Source organism: Anolis carolinensis, chromosome 2 (assembly GCF_035594765.1).
Source record: "Anolis carolinensis isolate JA03-04 chromosome 2, rAnoCar3.1.pri, whole genome shotgun sequence".
Classification (NCBI taxonomy): Eukaryota; Metazoa; Chordata; class Lepidosauria; order Squamata; family Dactyloidae; genus Anolis; species Anolis carolinensis.
The window spans coordinates 76,732,133-76,750,085 of NC_085842.1; the positions used below are offsets into that span (position 1 = coordinate 76,732,133).

Sequence of the window (17,953 nt, forward strand, 5' to 3'; positions counted from 1 at the left end):
TGCATTCTTTGAGCTATAATAACTGTGATTTCATAGCCAATAACAGTAAATGATGTACATCTGCTGATCTGTACAGGCTACATCAATGAGAATCTTTTACTTCACCACCACCTCTGTATGCTCTGGAGGCCTTATTTATCCTTCTGGGGCACTTCCAAATAACTTCATAACTTGAGACTTGGCACATTTCAAAACACTATGCTGCCTCCCCATCCAACCTCAACTCTGATCCCTTGACTTTTTCCTCTGCTCTTTGTCACAGATTTTTCTCATATCATTCTTCCTTAGAACTGCTTTTTCCAAGCAAAAACATAAATATTGAAGTAGCTTTCTATCATTTTTGTTACACTGTAATAAAAATATTAGCTACCTAGAATGAACTTGTAAGATGTTATCTGAGCATTCATTACTCAGTGTTAAAATGTCTAAGGTCAGTCAGGGAATGAAACCAAGGTGCAATTGCCTCCCAATTTAGACAGCAACGGTAAGGGAAGGATTTTCACAAAGATCACACCAGAAGAAAAGGTCATTCCCTGCTCTATACATGCTGCAGCTATAATAATTAGCAGCACACACATTCAAACTCCATGCTTGTTAAACATGAATTTAACAAGCAACAAGGTTGGAGGGGCATATAACAACATGTAATCCTTGGTAGGAGATCAGTGATAATCACCCTGTTTGCAGGTAGCTGGTTTCTACATCTTAAGCATTATAATTGGCATGCTCCTTCGCAAATGTATGACATATGAAGTTACTTTATTTACCAGTTATTTTCCAAATAGGAAAAAATATTCAAGAGGGGAAAATATTCAAATACCATGAAGATACATATTTAAATATAGTACAAGACTCATACGTTCCACTAACATATGAGTGAGATTTTGAAGTCAAAGTCAGGTTAACTCTTCCCTCTTGTGGAACCATCTTCAAGTACAGGGAATATTATTTTTGTTCTTGCAAACACTTTCACATTACACAATAATTGTAGCTGTGTTAGAATTACATTCACCTTTGGAAACACGAAAAGGTATCTCTTACCATTTTAAAAGACTTGCTCATTGAGAAAGTAAATGTAAATACAGGCAGTCCCCCAGTTAAAAACATCCAACTTACAAACAACTCATAGTTAATAACAGAGGTGAGACAACAAGAAGTGCGAGAAATCTACCCCTTGGAAGGGAAATTAACTCCTGTAAGAGTTATCATGAAAAAAAGGAGTCTGCGCTGAGGTTTTCATCCTCCAGTCTTTGTTTCCACAACAAGGCACATTTTTCAAAATCCAATTATCACAGTCAGAACCCTTCCACGTGATATCCAAAGCTATACAGCTGGACTTGCACTTTAAAAATGTACTTGTTCCAATTTACAAACAAATTCAATTTAAGAACAACCCACAGAACCTATCTTGTTTGTAACTTGGGAACTGCCTGTACATGTTAATTAATAAATAACCTGCACACCTGACATCTCAAAATATAGCAGTTCCTTATGTTTTGTCTATGCTGGTGAAATGAAAATAGGAATTGCTGCACTAAATCCAAAGGTGGCCAGGTCTATGTTAGGGATTTTGTTTTCTCATGCCTTCACCTTTCAATGGCACTGAAAACCTTCCCTGAGAGATATGCCAGGATATGTTTAGAATGGATGATGTGGCAGAAAAGAACAGGAAATCACCTTCCAAGTGATGAAAGCAACTGTTGCCAACTAGAGATGGGCTTTCAGGACTTTTTAAAAGTGATAAAGTTTAGAAATATACATCCAATTACTGTATATACTCATGTATAAATCTAGAAGTTTTAGTAAAAAAAAATCAACCCATAAACCTTGGTTAACCTATAAGCCAAGGTAAGCACTGTAGCTTTATTCTTATTTTTAAAAGGAACCACTTCTGGATAGAGTGGATAAAATCAAGAACTTATTCTGCCTCCGGAGAACCTAAGGGAATGCCTGGGCAGTCAATTGTCAACATTAAATGAAAAATCTATAAATAGCACAAGCCCCAAATATTGCTAGAATAAATCATGAATTTGAACACAAAAAGCACTCTAAAAACTCAATTTCTACTTATTCTCAAGGGCAGCATGCTTAGTTTCACAGTATGGCAAGCAGCAAATCCTGAAGTACCCTTGTCATTTGCAAACTGAAACTAAAAACATCTACCAGGCATAGCTGGCACTTCCCAAGATTACAATCTTGCCAAAGCACAGGCAGCTTACTCTGATTCAGCTGATGGTCCTGATGCTGAAGGTAGCAAAGGGGAAGCAAAGCATAAAATTGATAGCGCAATCTTTTTGTAGTCGAATTTTTAATAGAAGCAAGGAAGATAAGGGCATTGGTCAAATAGTACTAGGTCAAAAAACTATTCATTGCTTTTATCACCTTGGAATATGGAGCCCCCAGATGGCGTAGTGGACTAAGTGACTTGAAGGTTGGGTTGCTGACCTGAAAGCTGCCAGGTTCGAATCCCACCTGGGGAGAGTGTGGATGAGCTCCCTCTATCAGCTCCAGCTCCATGCGGGGACATGAGAGAAGCCTCCCACAAGGATGGTAAAAACATCCGGGAGTCCCCTGGGCAACGTCCTTGCAGAAGGCCAATTCTCTCACTCCAGAAGCAACTCCAGTTGCTCCTGACACGAAAAAAAAAACTTGGAATATAGTAAAGTGAGCATTTGAAAAACCAATTTGGGGGGGGGGGGTCATCAAAGGAGGACAGTACATGGCAGAAGTATGGAAGGCAGCAAGATATCTGTGAAGACTATAGAGGTATATGCCGTTTTGAAACACAAAGAAATGGTTCAGAGCACAGGGAAGAAATGGGATGGCAACAAGGCAAGGTGTGGATATAGAAATAAAGAGTTTAGTACTGTGCAGGGTGCAAATATTGCGGTGAACAGCTTATGGAGGAGTTCTAGTATGATGCAGAAGCAAGATCTACTTCTACCCTGTTTCCCCTAAAATAAGACATCCCCAGAAAATAAGACCTAGTAGAGGTTTTGCTGAATTGCTAAATATAAGTCCTCCCCGAAAGTAAGACCTAGCAAAGTTTTTGTTTGGAAGCATGCTCGTCGAACAGAACACCAGAGCATGCAGGATTGGTAAATGTAGCTACCATAGAGTGTTGTACATGGAAATATTGGTAGTAACAAGAAATTCTTGATAGGATTCAGTTTGTCTGGTTATGCTGCTTTGTGATAACAACTACTGTACAGTATATAATAAATGTTCATTTTTTTTGTTCAATGTGAATTCTTCTTCATGGAAAAATAAGACATCCCCTGAAAATAAGACCTAGCGTATCTTTGGGAGGAAACACGGTAAGTTTAAGCTTCCAAAACCATCTCAGTGGTCATAAACTAAAACAGTACTATATGTGACCTAGCATGTTACACGTCTAGGTTTAGCCTTAGAATCAGGTGGGAATATATAGATGTAAAGGGGCATTGCAATGGGCTGGATTAGGAACAAATAAACTGAAGCTAAATCCCACAATGATGGAAGCATTGCAAGTACGTTTTTCCTAGCCTCAGAGCCCAGATATGCACTGGATGTGTCTGCTTCTTTCTAAAGGAACAGGTGTACAGCTTGATAACAATGTCTGTATTTATCTTTGTCACTAGATGCTGAAGCAAACTCAGTTGTTTAGAATGCTTCTGACTAACATCAACCGAACCACCAGCTACTACCAGTCCTACACAAAAAAGCCAGACACATATCCTTGAAAATGACATGGAAGCTTCAGCTTGCAGTAAATGCATCAGCACTACTGTGAGGAACATCGTGCAGAAATTGTATCTATGTTTCTTTTAAAGGAATTACACTAGCCTGAGTTCAAAATGTTAGCCTTCAAAGCCCTAAGTGGCTGGGACCTTAAAACTCAAGGAAACGTCTTCTCAACTGTAGCTATCCTGTCATTAAGATCAGCTGATACAACTCTTTTTTTGTATTTATGGTTTGAGAAATATACACTAGATGGGAAATCAGATTCGCACTAACACCCTAGTTGTCATTTCCTGTTTGCTTCATCTCACCTCTCTTTTCTTCTGTACCATTTTGGATTATAAACCTGAGGAGAAGGGTTTACGTATTAATCTGCCAACTTCTTTTGGAGCCTTTATGACTGGAAAACTGGGTATATACCCATTAAACAAATAATCACGTCATCATGGCAAGCACCTATATTTTCAACTTATGGCTGGCAATATGTGAGTAGGTAAGACAATTCCTAGAATTGCAAGCACTGTTGTTCCTCCACATTTCTAATCATATATGCTCTAGACCTTGTGATCACAAATCAAAAATAACCACAAATTGCCCGTATGGAATATACTCAAAAGGAGCAGCTACCTGATGCAAATATGATCCACAGCTGACATGTACATGGGGTTCTGATAACTGCCTAAGCCTATCAAACCAGAGATAGTTGCTACAAACAACTGTGTTCCACAAACATAAAGTCTAAATTGAAAGTCCTATTTCATACACCTCACATTCTGTAATGAGGAAGGTGGTACCGATGAAGAGGATCTATATGTCTGAAGAACCCCAACTATGGAATAATAACAATAGGAAGCTTTACTTGTAACCTATAACTAATTATCTTTCTGGCATTTGAGAAAGGTCTTTTGATATATTTTTTTCTGGACCTTGTCAAATGAGCCAAACTTTACTGGAAACTCTTTAAAAGTTCATTTTAACGGTGTTGTGGTTTTTACCATTGGGTTTTGTTTTAATTCTTATCATGCTTTTTAAAAAATATATGCATGACTACCATGGCTAGAACAACAATATCATGTCCTTTGTACAGGAATCTAGAAATTTTCCACATGAAATTGTGAATAGCTACTTTAAGCTCAGTAGAGTTGGATATGTAAACTTTATGGGGAAATTTAAATGATAGGAAAATTGTCAGTGAACTTTTTCCAACTGGAAAAAGATTAACTCTACTAATCACTTTACTACAACAGAAATCCATGTTCCTTAGCTGGTAACTACTATGACAATTACATCAATTTACTATATCTGTGTCATATAACATTTCAAATAAAGAAAAATCCCAGCAGGGCTTTTTTGCACAATCCATACAAACAAAATAAAGTTCCAGTGTGTTTGCTGGTAATCACATCATATGAGAATAAAGGTAAAGGTAAAGGTTTCCCCTGACGTTAAGTGCAGTCATGTCTGACTCTGGGGGTTGGTGCTCATCTCCATTTCTAAGCCGAAGAGCTGGCGTTGTCCGTAGACACCTCCAAGGTCATGTGGCCAGCATGACTGCATGGAGCACAGTTACCTTCCCGCCGGAGCGGTACCTATTGATCTACTCACATTGGTATGTTTTCAAACTACTAGGTTGGCAGAAGCTGGAGCAACAGCGGGCGCTCACTCCGCTCCCAGGATTTGAACCTGGGACCTTTCAGTCTGCAAGTTCAGCAGCTCAGTGCTTTAACACACTTCGCCACCGGGGCTATATGAGAATAGCTGAACAGATTTCTGCCGATATGGGGGGAAGGGTTAAAATGGTGGGATAGTCTCGACTCAACATATAATCTATGCTGTTTACACAATATTGTGGGTATCGGGGGGGGGGGGGGAGCAATATTATTTTCATTCATATAAGGTGTGTTTAGTAGCCAACTGGAAGATGAATGTGCTCTCTCAATAGCAGCTGAGACTGCTGCACAATATGGGGATATCTCAGCACTGAAAAAGATATGGACTCATCCACCAGAGAGGTTGAAATGTAACCACCATTACCAATAGTTACTTATTCTTCCATACAATAATGGGCATTATAGCTAACAAGAGCATGGGAGCACCTCTTGTGAATCAAACCAATGATGCATCTATTCCATTATCCTATATGGCATAACAGCCAACGGATACCAGTGGGGAAACCCATGACTAGTACATGAAATAACTCTTTCCTACTACTGCTAGTAATAATAACAACAATAACAATAACAACAACAACAACAACAATAATAATAATAATAATAATAATAAAGCTTTATTTATATCCCACCCCCTCTCCTCGAGGGGACTCAGAGAGGCTTACAAAAAGAACAAAATATAAATAAAAGTAGGTACATAACAATACAATTAGACAAATCATAATACATAGTAAAGAAGAATAACAATAGACATGTTGAGTATAACTCTAAAATCATTCGTAAGTATAAAACGAAGTAAAATTTTACACCCCAATAACAGTATTCAGACACATACTGTATTACACTGCTGTTGGGTTTAGCAAGTATACTGTTAACATGACTAGTAGGCACTGACATTTCACAAAAAGCCCTCAGCATATGGCAGGTATGGCACTTTTTTGGAAGAGTGAACAGGAGAGATCAAGCAGATTCTGGGCCTATGTAGTTAAGGACATTTATAAAGTACGTTTTCTACAAATCTTTATATACTTACACTAGTACCATATTTTGAAAGAAATCACAAAAAAGACATACTCTGATACCAGCAAGTCGAAAGACACTTACCACACAGTCTCCATGAATTCTGGATACAGAGTTTTATAATCATTGTCAAAGTCAATCCACCGTCCAAGTCTTGTAACACTGGTCTGCAAAGAAATTAAATGAGACCTAAGTAACAACCTAGGCAATGCTGAAGGTTTTGTTTGCACAAAGAAGGAAAATCAGGTTCTGCTCTGGCAGCCAGACAAATTGAAAAAAAACTGTGCTCTTCCCTTAAAAGCCCACTCTGGTTTAATGTTATTGGGCTTGGCAAAATATGGAGTTCATGTGTTGAACACTATTTGCAGAACAACTTTATATTTCACAGCCCAATGCCTTAACATTCCTCAATAGCTACTCCAAGTCTTTGCCTTTTTCTGCTGGTATTATCTGTGAATCTTAAATTGTGCATGTTACCTCCTCCAAATTTCACACCTCCTTCAACTGAGTGCAATTAAAGTTTACATACAATATATTCATCATATAAATTAACAAACAAGGTGATAAAATGCCACTTTGTCTGAGCACCTTCCCAACTGGAAAACGTTTTTCTCCATTTTCTGTTCTTACATTGGTCCCTTATATTAAGTATAGGTTTTTGCATTAGATCTATCAAATGTTGTGGCACACTCATCTATCCACATAATAAAAGTGAAAAATGTGTATGTGTGTCCACTTACACAAACAGCCTCCCAACTCCACAAACAGACTATAGCTCCCACTGAGCAGGAGACACCAATGGCCCTCCCTCCACTGACATGAAGGTCATAGTGAGCGCCATAAACATGTAGCCCAAACCCTGCCAGTATCCTCCACAAACACCATTCTGCCCCCCACCCAAGTGAAGGCTTTCATGTGGGGACCATTTCATCTGTTTTTCCTCCAGAATGGACATCTCAGGATTCCTTAATTTGCATTACCCCGCCCACTGCCTCTACCTTAACACTTTCCTACTATGGCACACAGTTAACAGATGAATTGATCACCAACTGAACAAGAAGTCTGGGGAGATTCACAATGATTTACAGGAGTTGTACTTGACCTACAGCCAGAGAGCACTGTTAACCCAACCAACAATGGATCTGAACCAAACTCGCCATGGATAATGGGACCTGCAGTACCTTCACTGATACTGTTACCCCCACCAACAATGGACTGGGACCAAACTTGGCACAGAGAAGTTCAATGACCAACTGAACATACTGCAGGGGTTAGTGAGAATGGACCTTCATTTTGGGAGTTGTAGTTCACCCTTATCCAGAGAGCCCTGAACCCAGCTGACGACAGATCTGGAGCAAACTTGGCCAACTGCGAATACCGTCAGGGCTTGGGGGTGATTGCCCTGGGAATCTGGGAGTTGTAGTTCATCCTTATTCAGATAGTCCTCAACCAAGCCGACAATGGATCTGGACTAAACTTGGCACACAGACCCAACATGGCCAAATGTGAATGCTGTCAGGGTTTGGGGGCGATTGCCCTGGGAATCTGGGAGTTGTAGTTCACCCTTATCCAAACAGCACTGAACCCAGCCAACAACGGATCTGGACTAAACTTGGCACACAGACCCAACATGGCCAAATGTGAATGCTGTCAGGATTTGGGAGTGATTGCCCTGGGAATCTGGGAGTTGTAGTTCACCCTTATCCAGACAGCACTGAACCCAGCCAACAACGGATCTGGACCAAACTTAGATGATATTACCTAACATCTCAAAACAAGCAATGTCTTCTTCTAATAACCCGGGCATCGCCGGGTCCCCAAGCTAGTTTCTTTTAAAGAAAACAATGTTTCCATGATCTAATTAATCACAGGCTTTGTTGTAATCTATACAAAACAGACTTTCTTCTAAAATTCTTTAATGCACTCCTTATCTAATGTATGTTTACAAATTATCCCTAGTACCTTTTCTTTTCTGAATTCACTCCAAATCAAAAAACCTTTGGTTGTCACACGTAGACCATCACTTTACTTGCAGTGCTATTCTATATATATAAAAATATTCGGACAATTTCTAACTTAAAGCAAACAGCGAAACTAAACACCCAAAACCCACGAAACCTGGCTACAAAAGACATGGTCATGCCTGCTGTGTTTAGACATTAAAAAAACAAGAAAAATAAAATCCTAATTAGAGGGAGATGAATAATTGTTTTTTCCCCATTGCTGCCAGTTAGAAGGCTAAGCTCTGCCCACTTTGTCTCCTAGCAACCCACTCAGCCATTTAATGGCGCCGAGGGCCACTTCAATCAGGCCTCTTCCACACTGCTTATAAAATACAGATTATCTGATTTGAACTGGATTATGTGGCAGTGTAGATTCAAGGCCTTTCCACACAGCTATATTACCCATTTATAATCTTATCTGCTTTGAACTGGATTATCTTCAGTCCACACTGCCATATAATCCACTTCAGTGTGCATTTTATACAGCTGTGTAGAAGGAGCCTCATATAATCCAGTTCTAAGCAGATAATATAAGATTATAAATATACAGTAGTCTCTCCCTTATCCAGCATAAACACCCCGGCAGAACGCTGGTTAAGCGAATATGTTGAATAAGAAGGGATTAAGGCAAAGTCTATTAAACGTCAAATTACGTTATGATTTTACAAATTAAGCACCAAAACATGTTATACAACAAATTTGACAGAAAAAGTAGTTCAATGTAGTAATTACTGTATGAATTTAGCACCAAAACATCGCAATGTATTGAAAACATTGGCTACAAAAACACTGACTACTAAAAGGCCAACTGCATTGGATAATCCAGAACATTGGATAAGCGACAGGACAGTAAATAAAGAGCAACACTCTGAAAGCAGGGAAATTGGGAATTCCAGAAAGGAAACAATCAGAGCCAGCTAACACTTTCCAACAAAGGATCCTCCCAGGCAGGAAGCAAACAGGCTTTGAAGTTGCAAGGCCATTAAATGCTAATCAAGGTGGCTAATTGCAGCATTCATACCTGCCACACTGAGACTATTAATTGCTATTCAAACCAAGGATTCCGCAAGGTAGAAAGCGGCCAGTCTTGCAAGCAGCAAGGCTATTCAACACTATTCAACCTGGCCAACCAAGATTTCCCCTAGATAGAAAACCCCCAAGCTCTGAAGCCACGAGGCTACTCCGTCCCATTCAACCTGGCCTAGCAAGGATGCCCTATGTAGAAAGCGGCCAGGCTTTTAAGCTGCAAGACTATTCAGTGCAGTTTAAGCTGGCCAAACAAAGATTCCCCTACTATTTATTTATTTATTTACAGTATTTATATTCCGCCCTTTTCACCCCAAAGGGGACTCAGGGCGGATCACATTGCACACATATAAGACAAACATTCAATACCATAACAGAACAGAGACAGAGGCAGACATGGTCTGGCCTCGAACTCATGACCTCTTGGTCAGAGTGATTTGTTGCAGCTGGCTGCTAACCAGCTTGTGCCACCGCCCAGCCCGGCTACTAAGGAAGTAGCCAGGCTTCAAAGCGGATCTTTGATTGAGGGTGCTACTCCAGCTACTCCAGAAAATGGCCAGGCTTTGAGGCTGCAAGGCTATTTACTGCTATTCCACCTGGCCAACAAATGATTCCCATAAGCCACAGCAACGCGTGGCTGGGCAAAGCTAGTCTCATTATAAAAACAGAGCCATGGTGCTCTACTACTAGTACACTGGAACTATCTTCATTCTATGACACAGGTAACAATCATTTGCCCTTCTATGTTGATTTTTAACATTAGGGATGCAAAGTACCTTGCAATTAATTCTATGAGATGAATTTCTATCAGCAGCTTTGAGTTTGTGTTTTTGAGCTGTTGTCGACTTCACACTACTTCTGAAACCAAAGACATTTCAAATGCAGTTTGAAATTATACAGATTACCATAGGACGAAGGGTCTGCTAATCACTAAAAATTCTGTCAAGTTTATCTAGATCCTTAGCCATACCAAAACAAGGGGTTTTTTTATCCCAGCAATATGTGTGTGTGTGTGTGTGTGTTGAAGGAGAAGAAAAAGTGCATACTAGGTAATGAAGATATTATTCGAAAGGCTGGGATTGAAAACAATGTATTTTACTCACTTTCCATTCTTGTGAATACCTCATCACAATTCCTCGACAATTGTTGTTATATTCTGCAATTCCCATTTTTGCAACATCTTCTGGGCCTTTGATGCCTAAGGCTTTGTCAATTTCATATTCCTTAAAAAATCACAAAAACAAATGTGTTAAGGTGGTCACAAACAGCTTATAAAGGTTATTATTACAATGTCCAGAATGAACTAAGCCATGAGATGTATTCAAGAGCAAAACAGAAATTACTGGCAGAACATATCCTCTTCTCCGACCTGAACATATCTCAGATCTCCTCCAGCAGAACAGGGGATCTGCCAGAGTGTATTTTGAAGAGCGCAGAGAGAAAGAAGGCGAAGGAGAATTCTGACTTATGGCTAATATTGGATGAAGCCCACATTTAAGAAAATGTCTCCAATTTAGTTAGGACCACTAATATCTGAAAAATTGAAAGTAGGCCATTCATTATAAAGTTCAGTGGATTTTTCTTATAAAAGAGATTCACATATAAGCATAGTAGAACACCAGGAGTCAAGGGACAACCAAGAAGACAAACAATTATATACTAAGAAAATTCAAGAAAAAAACATGCAGCATACCACAGGCAAGCCATGACAATCCCAGCCAAATCTTCTATCCACATGAAATCCACTTTGGTGAGCAAATCTAGTTACTATGTCTTTAATGGTTCCTGCAAGTATGTGTCCATAATGAGGAAGCCCTGTGGCAAATGGAGGTCCATCGTAGAATGTAAACCTATGAAAACAAATAAAAAGTATACACATTTAGAAACAAAAATCTCTCAAGCAGAAAAATAAAACAAATACTGTAATATGTTTTTTTCTTAATTTTATACTTATTAGGTGAAACAAATGGTAAATAATGTCATAATTATAGAATGGAGGGTTGTGTTTGTTTTTTTATATAAAACATATAATTTTATCAGACATCTTTCCACTGTGTTATGTTTTCCAGTAATCTGAGGGCAAAAATATGAGAATTTATCATAGCATCTCACACAACTTAAACTTTGAAGGTGTGAATAAAAGCTACGTATTGCCAATTTATAGGTATGTCAAAGAACAAAACTAGGAATGCATATTCCTACCTCGGCCTATTTTTGGATTGTTTCAGGCATTCTTGAAAACAATTAAGCTTGTTCCAAATCTGCAATATTTTCTCTTCCTCTTGTGGAAAGCTTATGTTTTCTGCAACTTGTTGGACCATCTTTTCCCTGTGTGAAACAAGACAGGACACAAAATTACGGCCATTTTTTGTCCCAAAAGTGCATAAGCTATATAAAAGTACATTTTGTTGCACATGTCACTTATTACAATTAGTGTGAGTCAGCAGTCAAGGATTCCAGTTGCTATAATCTAAGATGTACCATGGTGGACCATGCATAATGGTGCAATTTTCTTCAAAATACTTTTCTCTACCAGTTCCATTTCTGTAGTTCCTAGAGAGCCGCTTACATCACATTGGTATGTATCCTCACCCAGAAACAATACCCACTATATTCAATACTCATATACTCAGTTTCCCACACTGTATGTTCCTTATGTTTACATCTGTAATTCCATTTAGCAAAAAGAATAAAATAATAGCTACCTGTGGTAAACAAAAGAAATTGGGGGGATTGAGAGAATAATGCCTGTACCAAATGTATACCAGAGAAGTCAGGGCAAAGGAAAATGAATGCAATGTTTTAAATGTTGCTTTCTCTTAGAATAGGTCTGTTGCATTTACTTCTCCTGGTCGACTCTTTGGTTTCTGCATGATAAATATTAGCTCAGGTTAGGATTTTTCTATCTTTTTTTTTAAAAAGGAGAAAAAACACTAAATCAAAACTGAACATTCTTACCACCAGAAAAAAGTACTATGCATGAAAAAGAAGTAAAGTGTCACAATGACCGGGCTATGGAGGCTGCTAACAAGTCAGACTCCATGCGTAAGTCAAAGCATTACTTTTGGCCCATTTCTACTAACTGAAGCACCGTACTGAGAGAACAGCGTCCAGTAACCACAGGGCCAGTACATAAGCTACAACCTTCCTTAAAGCACTGCAACATCAGGAAGTAATAGCTGCCTCAGAGGATATTTCAGAGAACCTTACAGTGCACTCCTATACAGATTTGCTTAAAAAAATGTCTTCTTGAACCTGCAGAAATCTGCTCAAGTTTTGGTTAAGACTATACTTCAAGATCCCATGTTCAGAGGATTTCCATTGAAGTGCATAAAAACCAGAAAAGACCCATCTCGTTTGTGGCTGCCCAACTATACAATGCATTTCCCAGAGAAGCCTGAAGACTTTTCAATCATAAGAGTTGAATGTCAATTGATTGCTGCTGTTATTGCTGTGTGCCTTCAAGTCATTTCCAACTTATGGAGACCCCCTAAGACAACCATATTATATGGTTTTCTAGGGCTTGAGAAAATGAAGTCACCCAGTGGGTTTCCACAGCTAAGCAGAGACTCGAGGGCTGGTCTACAGAGCTGTAGCCCAATGCTCAAACCACATCAAATGATGGCAAATTTATATGCCTAGACATATCATTACACTAGCCAATACACATTTTGGTGACCCAAATATTAGACCCATTTCTTGGTAAATTTGACCTGCTGATTTCAAAAATGGCACACCAGTTTTCCCCTATCAGCTCGAGTTTTTGAGATGCAGACCATATGCCATATACCAGTTACCACCTGTTCACGCAAAAAAATTCATGATAACCATATCTAAGAAACTAAAACTGATGTGGTCCATCGGTGCTTTCCAAATAACCCCAAGAACATGCCTAGAAACCAAGACACCAAGAAAAAATTATTGGGCTGTGTCATTCATTCATTTATTCATTCATTTTAATGTTTCTCTCAATATAGAGACACATAAAAATAAAATAAATAAATGTTAATGCAATTGAAAATTATTCCACTGCTTGAGATTTATTCATTTTTTAAAATGTCACTCCTCCTATATTGTTATTTATGTTTTTACCAGTAAACTAATCTGGAATTTTCAGACTAAGTAAGATTTAAATAGTCAATAAAATAAAAATTTAAAAGCCTTGCTCATTGTGATTTATTAATAACCTACCTGTCAGTGGAAAAAAATATTGAAAAGGAAAAAATGAGAGAGATCTCAATGAAATCAAAGGTAGGGTTTATTTCTTTAAAATTGCCTTTCACATCACTAATAGTTGGCTAAATAATAGCAACCACAAGGACTAGAAATTCTTCAGAAAGTTCATTTTAATTATATGATAGGAAGAACTACCTGATTATGCGGTTAGTTTGATGTAAAAGAAAAATCCAGCACTAAATAAACATAATAAAAATATTACTCACAAATTTTAAGAGAAAAGAGCATCCAGTGCGAATGACCTCAGTATTAAACAGTATTAAACAGGAAAGCAGGCCTCCAGCCTGAAAGAAACAAAGATGCTGTCAAGAAGCATTTCAACAGTTGTGAAGTTAAATATACTAAAGCAGTGTATAAGTACACCAATAAACATTTAACTGAAATCAGTTGTTCCAAGTCCAAATGTTTTTGATGTTTTCCCATCCTTTGGGAGGCTTCTGTCATGCCCCCGCATGGGGAGCTCCTCAGATTCGAACTGGCAACCTTCAGGTCGGCAACCCAACCTACAGGTCCTGTCGACACAAGGGTGTAATCCATTGCGCCACCTTGTTTCGACAACAAGCCAAATTTTCCAAAATTAAATTCTCACAGGGACAGAAAGTGAAGTGAAATCTTCCGAACGGAGGCACAGACAGCAAAAGAAACACCACAGGGGCGTTAAACCTTCCACATGGTGCTATGAAAAATTAAAGAATACATATATAGGAAGTCATGCTACCCCTCTATTCTGCCTTGGTCAGATCACACTTGAAATACTGTGTCCAATTCTGGGCACCGCAATGGAAGAGAGATGTTGACAAGCTGGAATGTGTCCAGAGGAGGGTGAGTAAATGATCACGGGTCTGGAGAACAAGCCCTATGGAGGAACGGCTTAAAGAACTGGACATGTTTAATCTGCAGAAGAGAAGGCTAAGAGAAGACATGATGGCCATGTATAAATATTTGAGGGGAAGTCATAGGAAGGAGGCTTGTTTTCTGCTGCCTTGCAGACTAGGACACAGAACAATGGCTTCTAACTACAGGAAAGGAGATTCCACCTGAACACTCGGAAGAACTTCCTCACTGTGAGAACTGTCCAGCAGTGGAACTCTCTGCAGCAGAGTGTGGTGGAGGCTCCTTCTTTGGAAGCTTTTAAGGAGAGGCTGGGTGGCCATCTGTTGGGGGTGCTTTGAATGTGACTTTCCTGCTTCTTGGCAGGGAGTTGGACTGGATGGCCCACGAGATCTCTTCTAACTCTAGGATTCTATATATTTGGCTGGAGGTACACTTTGAAAAATGTACCTATTCCGACTTACATACAAATTCAATTCAAGAGCAAACCTACAGAATTTATCCTGTTAATAACTTAGGGAATGCTCGTATACACACACACAAACACACATACCCTGTTTCCCCGAAAATAAGACAGTGTCTTATATTAATTTTTGCTCCCAAATATGTGCTAGGTCTTATTTTCAGGGGATGTCTTATTTTTCCATGAAGAATTCACATTTATTCACAAAAAATGAACATTTATTATATATTGTACAGTAGTTGTCATCACAAACCAGCATAACCAGCCAAAATGTGAATCCTAACAAGAATTTCTTGTTACTACCATTTTTTGCATGTACAACAATCTATGGTACGTACATTTACTGATCATGCATGTTCTGATGTTCTGTTTGGCGGGCATGCTTCCAAACAAAAACTTTGCTAGGTCTTACTTTAAGGGGAGGTCTTATATTTAGCAATTCAGCAAAACCTCTACTAGGTCTTATTTTCCGGGGATGTCTTATTTTAGGGGAAACAGGGTATATACAGTAATCTCTCACTTATCCAAGCCTCGCTTATCCAAGCTTCTGGATTATCCAAGCCATTTTTGTAGTCAATGTTTTCAATATATCATGATATTTTGGTGCTAAATCCGTAAATACAGTAATTACAACATTACCTTACTGCGCACTGAACTACTTTTTCTGTCAAATTGATGTTTTGGTGCTTAATTTGTAAAATCATAACCTAATTTGATGTTTAATAGGCTTTTCCTTAATCCCTCCTTATTATCCAAGATATTCGCTTATCTAAGCTTCTGCCGGCCCATTTAGCTTGGGTAAGTGAGACTCTACTGTATATATACACATATACAATAGTTTCACTTATCCAACATAAACTGGCCTGCAATAAGGATAAGCAAAAATGTTGGCTAATAAAGAGGGATTATGGAAAAGCCTATTAAACATCAAATTGTGTTATGATTTTACAAAATAAGCACCAAAACATCATGTTTTACAACAAATTGACAGAAAACGCAGTTCAATGCACAATAATGTTATGTAGTAATTACTGTATTTATGAATTTAGCACCAAAACATCACAATGTATTGAAAACAACGACTACAAAAACATTTGACTATGTTGGATAATACAGAATGTTGGATAAGCGAAACTCTATACATATACTGTACACATATAGGTATGCACACATATGTGTTGGCGTGCTTTCAGGTCTCCTGTCAACCCCATATGGTTTTCTTAGGTAAGGTTTTGTGAGTTTCCTGTTCTGAAATATACAGCCTATAGCACAGGCATGGGCCAACTTGGGCCCTGGAGGGGTTTTGGACTTCAACTCCCACCATTCCTAACAGCCTCAGGCCCCTTCCTTTTCCCCCTCAGCGGCTGAGGGGGAAAAGGAAAGGGCCTGTGGCTGTTAGGAATGGTGGGAGTTGAAGTCCAAAACCCCTCCAGGGCCCTAGTTGGCTTATGCCTCCTATAGCACCTGATCTTCCTTGAAGGCCTCCCACCCAAGCCTGTTTTACTCAGAGACAGGACCTTTAGCCTCCATTAAGGCCCCGGAGGAAGAAACGGAGGCCTTTCCAGAGCTCTGCCCATCCTCCTCCAGCTGAGAGAGAAAGGCATGCAAGGCCTGCGGAAAAGGAGGAGGAGAGGCCGCTTTTCCTGGCTTACCCGCGGAAGAGGCCCAGCAGCAGGAGAAGCAGACGCAGTAGCAGCCGGGCGGCGAAGACTGATGCAACGCGGAGCAAGAGGCAGCATGACAGGAAGTTTCGGAGGAAGGAAGAGGAGAGAAGGGGAGGAGAGAGAGAGGCCTCCGCCACGCCCCCTTCGCCGCGGAAAAGACCCTGCGGATACAGCGCCCGCCCAGCAGAGGGAAGCAATCACTCTCTGGCCAAGGAAGCAGGCGAACAGCTCACAAGAGGAGCGAGAGAGGCCCCTTCCACACAGCCCTATATCCAAGAATATCAAGGCAGAAAATCCCACATTATCTAAGTGTGGACTAAGATAAGTTAAAGGTTTCCCCTGTCGTTAAGTCCAGTCATGTCTGACTCTGGGGGTTGGTGCTCATCCCAATTTCTAATCCGAAGAGCCGGCGTTGTCCGTAGACACCTCCAAGGTCATGTGGCCGGCATGACTGCATGGAGCGCCGCTACCTTCCCGCCAGAGCGGTACCTATTGATCTACTCGCATTGGCATGTTTTCGAACTACAGTAGAGTCTCACTTATCCAAGCTAAAGGGGCCGGCAGAAGCTTGGATAAGCGAATATCTTGGATAATAAGGAGGGATTAAGGAAAAGCCTATTAAACATCAAATTAGGTTATGATTTTACAAATTAAGCACCAAAACATCATGTTTTATTTATTTATTTATTTGCATTATTTATATTCCGCCCTTCTCACCCCAAAGGGGACTCAGGGCAGATTACAATGAACACATATATGGCAAACATTCAATGCCAACAGACAAACAACATATATAGACAGACACAGAGGCATTTAACATTTTTCCCAGCTTCACGATTCCGGCCACAGGGGGAGCTGTTGCTTCACTGTCCAGTAGTGTCTGTACTTCCTCATTCCATTCCTCGTGTTATACAACAAATTTGACAGAAAAAGTAGTTCAGTGCGCAGTAAGGTAATGTTGTAATTACTGTATTTACGGATTTAGCACCAAAATATCATGATATATTGAAAACATTGACTACAAAAATGGCTTGGATAATCCAGAAGCTTGGATAAGCGAGGCTTGGATAAGTGAGACTCTACTGTACTAGGTTGGCAGAAGCTGGAACAACAGCGGGCGCTCACTCCGCTCCCAGGATTTGAACCTGAGACATTTCGGTCTGCAAGTTCAGCAGCTCAGTGCTTTAACACCAGTTCAGTGCTTTAACACACTTTGCCACTGGGGTTCCTGTGGACTAAGATAACCCAGTTCAAAACAGATATTGTGGGATTTTCTGCCTTCATATTCTGGGATATAGGGCTGTGTGGGCAAGAAGGAAT

At 39.7% G+C, this 17,953-nt stretch overlaps 1 protein-coding gene and 1 non-coding gene across 3 annotated transcripts in view; both read right to left on the reverse strand.

The window, feature by feature from the left end:
- The window catches only part of iars1 (isoleucyl-tRNA synthetase 1), a 106,826-nt gene extending 90,059 nt beyond the window's left edge, over window positions 1–16,767 (reverse strand). Inside the window, exons 1-6 of one of the 2 annotated variants that reach the window (XM_062970004.1) lie at window positions 16,622–16,767; window positions 13,882–13,959; window positions 11,642–11,767; window positions 11,133–11,289; window positions 10,543–10,662; window positions 6,495–6,577 (exon numbers count right to left, since the gene is read on the reverse strand). In XM_062970004.1, coding sequence (XP_062826074.1) covers window positions 6,495–6,577; window positions 10,543–10,662; window positions 11,133–11,289; window positions 11,642–11,760 — 479 coding nt within the window. In that variant the 5' untranslated portion in view covers window positions 11,761–11,767; window positions 13,882–13,959; window positions 16,622–16,767. The remainder of the gene's footprint in view (window positions 1–6,494; window positions 6,578–10,542; window positions 10,663–11,132; window positions 11,290–11,641; window positions 11,768–13,881; window positions 13,960–16,621) is intronic. The other variant, XM_003217661.4, reaches the window with a different exon arrangement.
- On the reverse strand, window positions 12,433–12,565 carry LOC134297280 (small nucleolar RNA SNORA84). Its single transcript, XR_010004008.1, has one exon. It is a non-coding gene; the product is annotated as a small nucleolar RNA SNORA84 (small nucleolar RNA).
- Window positions 16,768–17,953: the final 1,186 nt, after the last annotated feature.